The sequence below is a fragment of the Desmodus rotundus genome, chromosome 3, assembly GCF_022682495.2.
Source record: "Desmodus rotundus isolate HL8 chromosome 3, HLdesRot8A.1, whole genome shotgun sequence".
NCBI lineage: Eukaryota > Metazoa > Chordata > Mammalia > Chiroptera > Phyllostomidae > Desmodus > Desmodus rotundus.
In genome coordinates, this window is record NC_071389.1 from 109,881,887 (window position 1) to 109,896,586 (window position 14,700).

General features: G+C 39.3%; 1 protein-coding gene across 4 annotated transcripts in view; it reads right to left on the minus strand.

Moving 5' to 3' along the window:
* The window catches only part of ATP8A2 (ATPase phospholipid transporting 8A2), a 590,644-nt gene that overhangs the window by 385,990 nt on the left and 189,954 nt on the right, over window positions 1–14,700 (minus strand). For all 4 annotated transcript variants that reach the window (XM_053920803.1, XM_053920801.1, XM_053920804.2 and 1 more), the window contains one exon: window positions 8,816–8,880. In XM_053920803.1, coding sequence (XP_053776778.1) covers window positions 8,816–8,880 — 65 coding nt within the window. The remainder of the gene's footprint in view (window positions 1–8,815; window positions 8,881–14,700) is intronic.

Genomic DNA, 14,700 nt, shown 5'->3' on the forward strand with positions numbered 1-14,700 from the left:
ATACTTAATTCACAACTCTGTACATTTAACCACTGTGTTCAAGTACCATTTGTGGCATTTATGTCCCGATCATACAGGACTGTCACAATTTCCTGCACTGAACCCTGACTGTTCCTATGTCTGGTATCAAAAGTGGTTCTAAGCAACAGTTTAAAGGTGGGAAACGATGATGAACTCTTTTACCTGCTTGGTTTTAAAGGCAGTGATGATGGTATTATCACCAGTGGAAAAAAAGATGCTGGTTGTCCAAGGCAAGCAGTCCCAGAATAGTTTCTTAAATGATCATCCATGATATTCTTTTTTTGTTCTTCCAGTCATCCTCCTCCTTCTTCCTTGGAACCCAGAGGTGATACTGACACTCTAGTATTCTTTTCCTGACCCAGCTGTTTCCCTAGAGTTCTCAAACCCAGAAACAACCGGTCAAACTCTAAGAGCAACAAATCATTTCCAAAAAAAAAAAAAAAAAAATCCAAGTGGTACAGACCTATGAACATGAAATTAGTATTTATCAAAGATGACCTTGACAGAGGCAGAAGTGGATTACTCAAATTCCAGTTCTAGGCATGATAAAAACTGATATACCAGACTTGTACACAACTAGAAAACTGGGAGGGGGGAATGCCTGAAACACCTTTTCTTCAGACACTGGACTGTAGGTAATGCAGCACTATGATCCTTTGAAAAAGAGAAGTTAGTGAGGTGAGCCTTATGATAGCTGAGGCTTTCTATTGGAGCTACTTTTCAAAGTGATTCAGGGAACAGAGATACCAGCCGAGTATGGTATTATAACTGATGAGAAGACAGAAATTGGAGCTAGAGAATGCTAGGTGATTGGAATTTGCAGAGCAGCATACTGGAGAGGAACCACACACAGAAAGAACTTGAAGAATCACCTTGTATCTTTGAGTAAACACTAAGTTATGCAAGTATAGGAGAAGACACCATAAAATTTTGGCAGGGGAAGAATATATATATATACATATATATGAATGAGTGAACAAACAACTATCAGGCCTATAAGGCAAAAATTCCCAGAGCTCGCACAAAATTGGGAAATATTTAAGTTCCAACCAGCCACAGTATAAAAACTACAGTGAATATACAGGATCTTAGGTGGCAGCTCCAAAGAGTCTCATCTTGGTAGAAAAGTTAAAGTAGTTCTAGAGTAAAGGCTACTATAAACCCACAAGTAACTGTCTGCCAAAACTCAATACTCTTTAAAGGAAAATAATAGAATCCAGATACCTAACAACAAAACATTAACAGTAACCAGCATACGATAAAATATTACTAAATACAAAAAACGACAGAAAAACATGACCTACAGCCAAGAGAAAAATTAGAAGATGGAAACAAACCTGGGAAGGATAGAGAAATGGAACTGCCAGAGAAAAAACTTAAAAGATTTATCATAAGTATATTGAAGTATCTAAAGGAAAACATGAATATAATAAAAAGAAATGAAAGAACCAAATGGTTCACATATTATAGTTAGGAAAAAAATAATACAATTTTGACAGGTGCAAATCCAACATGCTGAAAACTATAAAATATTGTAAGAGAAATTGAAGAAGACCTAAGTATATGAAAGAAACAGCATGTCCATGGATTGGAAATATCAATACCATTAAAAAGTCAAAATGACCCACATTTATCTATGGATCTAATGTAATCTCCATAAATATTCCAGTAGGCTTTCTGGAGAAATCAATAACCTCATTCTAAAATGTATACAGAAATGCAAAGATCCTAGAACAGAGGTTCCAGCCAAGACGGAGGTGTAGGTAGACACACTGTCTCCTCGCACAACCAAAAGAAGGACAACAACAATTTAAAAACAACCAGAACTGACAGAAAATCGAACTGTATGGAAGTCCGACAACCAAGAAGATGAAGAAGAAACATTCATCCAGACTGGTAGGAGGGGCGGAGATACGCAGCGGGGGTGGAGAGGCCTCGCAGCAAGGCGTTGGCTGGCAGACCCAGCAAGGTGGGGGATTGTGGAACAGGGCAGGCCAGGCTGCAGCTGGCAGACCCAGGAGCAAAACATACCTTGCAACCCAGGGCTTCATCGCAGGGAAATAAAGCCTCAAACCTCTGATTGAAAACTGTAATAGCATAATTAATAAATATATTTAATTAATTAATTAATTTTTAAAAAGATCCTAGAACAACCAAAACAATGTTGGGGAAAAAAGCAAAGTTGGAGGATTTCAACACTTGCTATAAAGCTATTACAATTAAGGAAATATGGAATTGGGCATAAAGACATATATATACATGAATGGAATAAATGAGAGTCTAGGAATAGAGTCACACATATGTATGGTCAATTTATCATAAAAGTGTCACGGTAATTCTATGTGGAACTAATAGTGTTTTTCACAAATAGTGCTAGAAAAACTAGGTACCCATATGGAAAATAACCTGGACTTCAATCTTTACTTCATTCCATGTACAAAAAAATGGATCATTGATTTAAATGCATAAGTTATAACTATAAAAATCCTTTAAAAAAGCATAAAAAATTTTCCCAATCTTTAAGTGCATATTTCTTAGAGCACCAAAGCACTAATTGTACAAGAAAAACATTCGATCTCAACAAAATAAAATCTTCTGCTCTTCAAAAGACACTGGTATTAGTTTTCTATTGCTATGTAACATATTACCACAAATTTATCAGCTTAGAACAATGCCACTCCTAGGTATTTACCCAAGAGAAATAAAAACATGTGTCCACCCAAAAAATTGTATAAAAAAGTCTCATTGAAAATCACTGAAATGTCCCTCAACAGATGAATGAATAAACAAATTGTGGTACATCCATACAATTTTATACTACTCAGCAACAAGAATGAACTAATGATACATGCAGCAACAAAGATGACATCACTATAACTATGTTGAATGAAAACATACAAAACAAAAACAGAGTCTATAGCTGGGTTCCATTCACATAAAATTTTAGGACAAGCACAATTACTCCATTTTGATAGAAAGCAGATCTGTGGTTGCCTAGGGATGAGGAGGGTTGATTGCCAAGGGACACAAGGGAACTATAGGGGATAATGGAAATACATTGTAAAATTTGATGAATGTTGTAGTCACAGAATCACCAGGTCTCTTCCCATGGGAGCTAGGACAATGATTGAAAAAGAGTGGGCCCTTAAGAACTTGAATGAGGGCACCTGTATTAATTTGAATGGATCCAAATCCCTTGACCCTCAAATCCCATTCTCTCTTCTTTGCCAGCAGAAGTAGATTTTCCTCCTCTCTCTTTGAGGACAGCCCTACACCATGCTGGAAAACCCTGTAATGACATTACTTTTAGTTCCAGATTCTGTTTTATGAAGCTAAACAAAGAGACCCCCCCCCATGCAATATTTCAAACTGTAGAACTTTTTCACACACACACACACACACACAGGAAACTGTGGATTCTGGTCTTCACAGTCACACAGAGACTAATGTAGTGAAGCAGCTCCGCTGTCCTCATATGGAGCTCCCTCAATTCCGTAACTTCCATGGTGGCTCCAGCTGTGCCATTTGCAGCCAAAAATATGGGAAGAGCTGAGAAACCAGGGCAAGAGATTTCCTTTCCAATGGGTAATACAGAAATTTCCCACCCCACTCCTGTTCACATTCCACCAGTGATGATTAAATCTCACCGCCACATCCAGCCACAGAGAAGCTGAGAAATGTTGTGTCCACCACAGATGTTGGTAATAAGCTTTACAAGATTTTGTTTTTATTCCTAAGAAGTCTTTCCATCAGTGATCACACATATTTATTTCATAAAACATTTTGTTAAAGAATTAATATTTTGCTTAGAAGAATATATTGTTACCAATACATCTTCCTTTTGATGACTAAGAAAGAAATGTGTGTGTGTGTGTGTGTGTGTGTGTGTGTGTGTTTTGGCGATTTTCAACCTTTTTCATCTCATGGCACACATCAACTAATTACTAAAATTCTGTGGCATACCAAAAATATATTGTTTGCCAACCTGACCCAAAAAACAGGTATAATTTTGATTCATTCACACCAGACAGCTATTGTTGTATTAGCTGTTGTCATTTCTTTAAGTATTTTTTAAATTTATTTTTATAGAGAGGGGGAGGGAAGGAGAAAGAGAGTGAGAGAAACATTGATGTGCAAGGGAAACAACAATCAGCTGCCTCTTGAACAAGCCCCCAACAGGGGACTGAATCCGCAATCCAGGCATGTGCCCGGAGTGGGAATTGAACAGGCAACCTTTCGCTTTGCAGGACAATGCCCAACCAACTGAGCCACAATGGTCAAGGTGGCTGTGGTCATTTTTTTATTTGACAATCTGAGGTAAAATGTCAGTGCCTCTGACTACTCACTTACTGCATGTTCCAAAAATTCTTGCGGCATACCAATTGAAAATCACTGGTGTGGTCCATAAGTAAACACATGTTAGAAATAGGTACTCTTCCATCCAAATATGTAACAAATCCCCTATTTTTCACAATTTGCTTAACCAATTGTTTCTTAGAAAATCCTAGCAAGGTTGTCTATAAGTCTCTTTTCCATATACATGTATGTACATTTTAATTGTTGCCACGTTATTTTCTCTATATTTTTGCAGCAGGAAAACAAATGTTCCTCCCCCAATGGCCTGGCACTTTTTGTCTTCTACTAATAAATATCAAAAGACAATTATTATTCAATAGCTGGCAGTAGGTTCTGTGAAAGTTCAAACAGTGGCTAATTTGAATATTACATGTTTTTTAATTGCTACTAAAACTGTTGATTTTTATTCTCATAATTAGGATTCTTAGTTTTTAAAGTCTCACTAATCCCAAAATGGTTTCATATTACCACAGCTTCTATTTGAAGATAACACATATATCTTGGGCAAGATTCATGATTAATGATAATAGCCTGTGAGTAATTTTGAAATTTGTTTAACTTGTCAGATGTGATCCTTGTTTTAACTCTTCAAGTAGCCGAAGGAAAACTTTAACTAGTACACAGGTCAAGCAATGCCATTTTGTTGTGGCTTCTGTTTACACTACTGTTATTATCTCAGTTCCATCTTTTTTAAAAATAGGAACCCTTTTAAGCCATCACCTTATGCAAATTGGTTTAACCAAAACTAAGTACAGTCCGTAAGTCCATTTAACAAGTACACATAAATGGCAATGCTTTACAATGGGCTAAAAAGAAAACAAAAGAGTAAGAGACACAGCGTTAGCCCTTCTTACATGTGGGCTCCATGCCTCCCTCCTCCAACCCATTCCTCCTGGCCCCGTTTCTGGTCAGTATGCCAGAAATAAAGACTGAGTGTGCCAATGGCAATCCACATGTTATTATCAATAAAGCTGATCTCTTAGTACCTTTTTTTAACCTAAAAAAAGAAAACCATATTTTCTTCTAACATGTAATCATCTAGTGCCTCCCTAGGGTGTGCACCACCACATACCCAATCCTTATTTCAAAGACCACTGATCTCATCTACATCTCAGAGCACAGACTGTATTTCGGCAACAGCTGAAAAACTCAAAACAGAGAGATGAATCCGAATTATTTATAGACATTCGGAGTCCTAGCCTGGACATACTTATTGGTCAAGTGAAGGTGACAAGTGCCAGCTCTGGGTCTTGAGGTGAGCCCCTTCATTTTCCTCATATTTATATGAGCAATAAAGTCAGGGAAGCCAAGCCCAATGCTTCTGGGTCTTGGACCATTTCCTCTGTCTCTGTCTTCTCTGCTTCACCATCAGAGCCCAGTAACATTAAAAATTCGAGTGGAAGCTTTGCTAGAACTTTCTATATATCTAATTTATTGCCCTGGCACTTTGCTTTTACTATACACCCACCAAGTGAAATACTAATAAGAATAGGAATGCCTTTAACCCAATTAAAGAATAAAGGGGAAGAAGAAAAAGATGTAGAAGGGGAGGAAAAGGATTTCAGTCAGAAATATGGCATGCCCCCTTTGATTAAAGAACAGAAAAAGTACATAGAAATTGCACCTCTGCTCAACAAATGCTGAGTACATTAAAGCCACTGGACTAAAAGATGTTCAAAACTGGGTAAGGAAGAAGTATTCTTAACAGGTTACCACGGAAAATCAGGCACACACCCATAAGACATTCTGTTTGGCTTCACAAATCACCCCTTGGCCAGGGTAAAACAAATGCCTCAGTCAGGGCTGTACGTTGTGTACTGCTCTGCAGAATCAAAGTCCATCTCTCGGATTCCAGAGAATGCCTGGTATAAAAGGAAAATACAGGCTCACTTCTGAGTCACCTCCAGAAAAAGAGGTTTATTTTAAGACTGGATGCCTTAGAACTGGAAATCATCAGGAAATAAGGGGGCTCTGGGTACAGACACCCTGGGTGGACTCATCCAAGGGCTCTGCGCACTTCTCTGCACCAGCACCCCACTCTGCCGTCTACCCCACTCTGCCGTCTACCCCATTCTGCTGTCTACCCGTGTGCTGTTTCAGCTTCCTCTGTTTTGATTCCCTCCTAATGTCGGCTTGCCCTTGGCCCAGCATGACAACTGGAGCCCATGACTCATCAGCATGACCTTTTATATAGAAGCTCTAATTGGTAACTGAAAAGTTATCTTAAGTTTGTCTATTTACTCCCTTCAAACATTTACATTTATTAATTTGTGCAAAACACTGTCCTCAAGGTAAAAATGCCCAGTGAAAAAAATAAATCAGACTTTTGCTCCATGGACCTTATGTTCTAAGGAACTAGAGGGTTAAAAGCAAAATATAAAGTATTTCACAAGGGAAAAAAAAACCCAAATAATCTGATTTTAAAAATGGGATTGAATTTTTTTCTCTTAGATGATATATGAAGGGCCAATAAGTACCTGAAAAGATGCTCAACATCACTAATTATTAAGGAAATATAAATCAAAACACAATGAGACATCACCTCACACCCATCAGAATGCTATCAAAAATATTTTTTAAATTTTTAGTAAAAGAAAAGAACGGTGTTGGTGAGGATATGGAGAAGTTGAAACATTGGTGCGCTGCTGGTGGGAATGTAAAATAACATGGCAGCGCCTCAAAGAGTTAAACATGAAATCACCATATGATCCAGCAATTCCATTTCTGGGGTATAGTATAGGCAAAAAAAATTGAAGGGTCTCAAAGAGACATCTGTCACCCATCTTCACAGCAACACTATTCACAACAGCCAAAAGGCAGCAGCAACCCAAGTGTCTGTTGACAAATAAGTGGATAAACAAAATGTAGCACATACATATGGTGGATGATTATTCAGCCTTAAAAAAAAAGCCCAAATTCTGACACATTCTTCAATGTGGATAAACCTAGAGGACATTTTGCTTAGTGAATGAAGCCAATCACAGAAAGAGAAATGCTGGATGATCTCACTTACATGATATACCAGAATAGTCAGACTCACAGAGACAGAAAGTACGGTGCCGGTTACCAGGAATCTGGGGGCAGGAAGGGGGAGGTTGTTTAGGGGTATGGAGTTTCAGTTCTGTCAGACGAAGAGAGTGTGGAGATGGGTGGCAGCGGTGGCTGCACCACATGCACATATTTACAGCCACTGAGCCACACACTAGGAAATGGTTGAGAGGGCAATTCTCATGATACCTTCTCGTAATCTCTATTACATTATAATATATAATATTATTTAAATTATTATATATTTTATATAGTAATTATATGTTAATAACACACATTAGTTCCAAAGGTGAAAAGTTCTGTAGAGAAAAAATAAAGGCCTGTGGGGTAGGGAGTGCTGGGGAGATGGGAACACGGGGGAGGGGAGGTTTCTGCAAGAGCCCAGAGTGCAGGAGCATCAGAGTCCAGGAGAGGAGGGGTGACCTGAGAGTTCTGGGCTTCCTGCTGGCAGAGGCACAAAAGGAAAAGCCACACTTGGAGATACATCCTGAAGCCCTGAAGCCAGAGTGGGGACATCCAGCCAATGGTGCCCTGAAGGCACACAGATTCTCCCTGACTCCTGCCTTTGGAGTCCTGAAGAGGGAGAGAGTGCCCTGGCCTTCACAGAAGGATCCATGGCCTCGCCAATTTGCAAGTACAGAAATCTCGTATTATACTCCTGCATTGAAAATGGAAACCAACCCTGTTATCTGCACCTAGCGTTGCCATTTAAATACCCTGACTAGAATTTTGTGGTGGGTGCCTACCAGTAAGAAGCCCTTGTTAAACGTCCTGACAAATAACTTTCATTGTTTAGCACACATCTTCATATCAAACCACTGCCCAGATCACTGGTCACCCCTTAAAGAGCTCCTACCCCTGGTTTCATCAGTGGCTCTAGGCCTTGATGGGATGGGTACAGGTCTAAAATGCTCAGAGAACCATGCCATGCAATGCTGTATGAGCTGGGGGCAATGGATGTCAGGGAATAATTTTGCAAATGTATCCTATTGATACATAAATTTAAGCAACTCCTGACACTTGCATATTATCTTTATTTTCAAGTTTGTACTAGGAAGCAAATCCTACAAGTCTCCTTGGTAACCAACACTGGAATTAACCAACACCACTTAGCACAAACCATTACCAGCAGTTAAAACAGGTGAAAACTACCCCATTTTAAATGCACAATTCCAATTCTAGTTGAATAAAATTAAGCATTATCACATAGCAATGTTCTAAGCTTACTATTTTGATGTTTAAAGATATGACTTTATGTCATTCACTCATCGATACAAAAACACATAGTTTTACAACAGTTTAGTAAAAAAATAAACTATGATAATCAGTCATAGTAGGAAAAAACAATGACTTTCGTTACATTAAATGTAACTTTTAAAAAACTACTTACATCCAAAGAATCTTCCTTCAGTAGGATAAGGGCCATATTCTGTGATACCAACCGGCAGGAATATCCTAAGTAAAAGAAGAGACAACAGCCATGAATTTATCATTCCTTCCATGATGTAAACGTTTTTCAATGGTTGTTTGAATTCAGCCTCCTTTGTTATATCTTTCTTATTATCACTTTAAAGCTGTTGGCTCATATGAAAGAACCGAGCAAAAGTGTAGGGGAGAAAAGTTAAGTTTAAATTGATTTTGATTCTTGCAGACAGTTTGAACAGAATGGGTTGGGAAGGTCTTCATAACTAATGGCTAAAATAAATACTTGTCAGTTTCCTGTGGATTTGTCTTTATCCTTGTGTAACATTAGGACGCGCCCTGGGTTATCCAAAATAACTGCAAACACTGTAGGAAGACAAATGAAATCTCATGGTGCTCCTGTATCAGCATGAACTTGCCTATCATATTGAGATCCCTAACTTGCTTTTTTTAAAAACAGGTACCTCGCACAACAGATTTCAAAGGAATTCTATTACATATTGAGGGAGTTGCTTTACCTACCAGAAGTTTAAAACAATGTCTATGTCAAGTATTAAACCTGGGTTTTTATTAAAAAGTTTGTTTTGGAACAAAATTCTTCCAGTATTAATTCTTATCAACAATTTCCATCACGTTTTTAAATAAAGTTTTCTCTATAAATGATGCAAGATATTGTTTCTACCTTCCTCCCAGGAGCTGCACATCTTTTCTGTGAGGCTCTTTCCTACTCAGGCTTTGCAGTCCACTCCGAGACAGCTGCAGGCACTCCACAGCTCCACAGACAGACCAAGGTGAGAGCTGCCGGATCTTCCCCTTCAAATCCAATCGCCCCAGGGGAAAGGCTCTCCAGCAAATCCCAGGACTGGGGTGTCTGTCGGGGCTCTAGTCTTTCTTTCTTTCTTTTGTTTTGTTTCTAGGATTTGTTTATTGTTATTTTATTACAGGTGTCCCAATTCTTCCCCCTTTGCCCTCCTCCATCTAGCCTGTCCCCCAACCCCCACAGTCTATCCCCACACCATTGTCCATGTCTTTGGGTCATTCACACATGTTCTTTGACTAGTCTCTTCCCATTAGTCTCTCTTTCAAATCCCCCTCCATCCTCTCAGTGCCCCTGGAGAGGGAGCTGGCATCAACATGTGCTTTTCACCAACCCCTATCTCAATTTATCTTGTTGAGAAAAAAACAAGAAAATAATGTCTTCCACTTAGAAAACTGGACCTCACAACCAGTTTTTTCAGCACCTTAAGATAACAGAGCAATGATTACAGAAAATGAAACAAATCATCAGCACATAGAATTTCAACCTTGGAGCAAGTACATATGTGATAATCTCAAGAAAGGGCCTTGCCCTGACTGGTGTGGCTCAGTGGGTTGAATGTTGTCCAGCAAACCGAAAGGTCACCAGTTCAATTCCAGGTCTGTGAACATGCCTGGGTTATGGACCAGATCCCTGGATGCAACAGGGATGTGTCTCTTGCACATGGATTTTTTCTCCCTCTCTTTTTCCCTCCCGAAAAATAAAATCCCTTTTAAAAAAGAAAGCACCTTAACCAATGGTGCTCCTAAAGCAAGGAGGAGCCAGGACTCCCCTTCACAGAACAGCTGGCATATCCATAACCACAGGTGCTACATTAAACTGGAAAAGGAGACAGGCATTGAAGAATGGACAAGTCACAGAACTGCTGCATTTACATGCTCGATTCCCTCAGCAGGTCCTCTTTGTATCTTGAGGAAACCCTACCAGAAGGCACACAATCACATGCAAGACAGACAAAAATTAAGAAAAAGAAAAACTTAGGGTTTTTTTTTTGACGGGGGAGAGACAATAAATATTTTTATTTATTTGGGAACATATGAAGTATATCCTTCACTCTCATTTGAGGGGAATATTTTATAAATCATAACAGAACACAAATTTTAAAGCATAAAATTATGGCTTTTACCCCAAATGTTATTTTTTAAAGCAATAGCATAAAACTATAGCCCAGGCTGCCAACAAAAGTTATCTCAAGGGAATGAGGTTATTTCACTTGTTAAAACCACCACATATTATTTTAATAATTAAAATAAGCTGAATAATTTAAAATCATAATACCTCATGGGCAAATACCTGTTAAACCTCTAAAACAAAACAAAAAAAGGAGAAAGGAAGAAATATGAAACAATTTTCTATGCATTTTCAAACTTGTTCAAGTGTGGATTTTAAACAATAGTGATGAGTAAAAATAAGAATTTCCCAGAATGACAGTAAAATTTCTGCATGGTAGAACTAAAATAACTGAACCCTTTGTTTCCCATTAAATTTTTACGAAAGTATTCCTCCTTCCCATAAAGTCTTAGATTAGGTCCAGAAGGGAGGTCTATATTTTCCTTTCATTCACAAAAGGCGATATTGCAACTTCAGTCACTTCCCTCTGTGTTAGGCTTACTCTGTCTTTACCCCCGGAGACGTCCAGCAACTTCATGCAACACAGACTGTTACAAATTAAGTATAACTGATGCAAAAGGATTTGCTGGTAGCTTTTGATTTAAACAACAGCTGCAGAAGCAAGCTGTAATTTTTAAACCCTAGCTTGCTGCTTTGTTCTATATTTTTCAATTTAAGCAAAATGCCACTTGACAACTGAAGCTGCAAAAAGATATTGTGGGAAAACTAAGTATTTTTTTAGCCATTACAGGGAGAGAGATATAAATAAAACCACTGACACTTTCATGAATTTAAATATACAAAACGAAAGCTTTCTGAGAAGAAACAACTTGGTTTTCTTTTCTAAAAAAATTAGAAAATGAAGTGAGATTTTGCCTAGAGAATTCTCACACAGAACACTTGCACTAGACAGACCACGGAAGTTTAACACAGTTAATTGCGACTTAGCTAATGTGGCAAATCACATTATGTCAATCCAGGTTTGGTGCGCTTGATTTCTAATGTTTGGGGATAAAATGAGATCAACTTTTGGAGAAGAGCCAGGTATGAAATGTCAGTCCACACTTGTAAATTGAGACCGAGTCCTCTAATCTCGCAGTCTAACAAGACGGCCGTGAAAAGGCTGAGCGAGAACCTCTGGGGTTTCACTTCTCACCACAGCTGAACCGAATGGCGCGCTGCAAGAGTCTCGGTCCTCCAACTACCTGACTGCAGTCAACATTTAGGGAGATCACAACAGTACAGAGCCCACGCTGCTTAGAGCAGAACTTGATTTTAACACAACAAAGTAATGATTCATACTAGAAAATATTACCAAGCCAAACCTCTCATATCTTGCGATCAGTATCTCTTTTTCTGAGGTAAGCTCACATTGTTAAAAATATCCAAGTCCACTTTTTTTGGTGACAGTCTTGGAAGGATTAGGAACAATTTATCCTTCCTAACCATACACCCTAAAATGAGATTAATTAAGCTACCCATCCTTGGAATTCAACAAGGTTTTAAGCTCTCCATAAGTGTGCTGCTGTTTCTAAGTATTTTCACAGAGGAATGAATGATCAATCAGTATTTGAGTGTGAGTGCGTGAAACATACTGTCACACATCAGGAATGGACACTAAAAGGTGGTCCCCTTACTCTATTCTGGATGGGCCCACACAGGTTCAGTACGGAGTCCTTCAGTCACCTGGAGAAGCGGGAAGCTGGGGACTCACCCACAGAGCCACACCTGGCACCTTTTCCCTCCAGATCCTTCGGACCCTGCTCAGGTATGTTCCATCACATGTAAGAACATACTCAGCCTTCCCTTGTGATCTTCCCCCCAAACTGGGCTATCATGGCCCATTCTGTGCTTACTCTTTTTTTTTTTTCTCTTAAACAATTTCCTGAAGGATGAAGTTTTAATCGTTTCTCATCTTTGAAGCCTTGTCTGGTCTTTTCCGGCTCACATACTTTGCCTTCTGGTGGGTGAATTTCAAGTGTGGCAGTCACTTGCTCAGATTTTCCGCACTCTCACACCTATGTGACCTAGGCTAAGTCGTCTGGTGTTTCCATGCATCAGCTCTGTCTTTGAGAAGGGGATGATGCCTATCTCAAAGGGAATTAAATATAAGAATTATATAAATAATTTAGCACAATATTTGGCACATCACAGCTAACATTTACCGAGTAACTATTATTAATTCCAGTCATGCTTCATACCTACATTGCATAATTACTACTTTCTCATCTACTTCACTCTCTAATTTGTCTCATAGTTAACACATTCCCTGTTAGGGATATAAGTTCCCCAGACCAGCAGAGAACATCAGGCAACAATGCTAGTTGCAGGTGATCAAAGCAATAACACCTCTGACTTCTGGGAAAAACAACACTAAGACTGCATGCAAATGCCACCAAACAGTGCCAGGCTTCACCTGAGAAGGGGACTTATCTTCCTTTTAATGGGAAAGGCAATCTATAGGCAATAATAGGATGGGCAAGCACCAAATTCACTCACTTTAAAAAAAAATAAGTTTCTAAGACTATAAGAAGTTATTTCAAAGTATCAAATGATGACTAGCAAAATGTAGGGGGAGGGACAGCAATTCCAACTCAGACATGGATGACAATGAAAGCTATTTGCAACTTCCTGACTTTAACATGGAACACACAGCTTCCAGCCAAGATTGAGGCATAGGTAGATATGCTTTACTTCCTCGCACAACCAAAAGAAAGATTACAACCAATTTAAAAACAAAAACCAACCAGAACTGCCAGAAAATCAAACTGTATAGAAGTCCAGCAACCAAGGAGTTAAAGAAACATTCATCCAGACTGGTAGGGGGGGCAGAGATGGGCAATGGGGGTGAAGAGGATGAATAGCAAGGCAGCAGCTGGAGGATAGGGTGGGTGAGGTGGTGGCTGGTGGACTGGGTGGTCTCATATTTGTGGAGATAAACCTGGAGGAACAACTGGGAAGAGAGACAGACTACGCAACCCAGAGTTCCACTGCAGGAAAATAAAGCCTCAAAACCTCTGGCTGTAAAAACCTATGGGAATTGCAGGAGTGGGAGAAACTGCCAGTCTCACAGGAGAGTTCATTGGAGAGACCCACAGGGTCCTAGAACGTATGCAAACCCACCCCCCTGGGAATCAGCACCAGAAGGGCCCAATTTGCTTGTGGGCAGTGGTAGAAGTGACTGAAAGCTGGCTGAGAGCCCAACTAATGGTATTGTTCCCTCTCGGACCCCCCCCCCCCACATACAGACCACAACGAACCGATGTGGGTTGCCCTGCCTGGGCAAATACCTAAAGCTCCACCCCTTACAACATTACAGGTGTGACAAGACAAAGAAATGTGGCCCAAATGAAAGACAGATCAAAATTCCAGAAAGAGAACTAAGTGATGAAGAGATGGCCAACCTACCAGATGAAGAATTCAATACACTGGTAATCAGGATGCTCACAGAAATGGTTGAGTGCAGCTGCAAAATAAAGGAAGAGGAGAAGGCTACACAAAGTGAAATAAAGAAAAATGTACAGGGAACCAACAGTGAAGGGAAGAAAATCAGGACTCAAATCAATGATTTGGAACAGAATGAAGAAATAAACACTCACCTGGAAGAGAATGAAGAAACAGGAATGCAAAAAAAAAAAAAAAATGAGGAGATGATTAGGAAACTCCAGGACAATTTTAAATGCTCCAACATCTGAATAATAGGGGTGCCAGAAAGAGAAGAAGAAGAGCATGAAATTGAAAACTTCTTGAACAAATAATGAAGGAGAGCTTCCCTAATCTGGCAAAGGAAATAGACTTCCAGGAAGTCCAGGAAGCTCAGAGAGTTCCAAAGAAGTTGGACCCAAGGAAGCACACACACCAAGGCACATCATAATTACATTACCCAAGATAAAAGACAAGGAGAGAATCTTAAAAGCAGCAAGAGA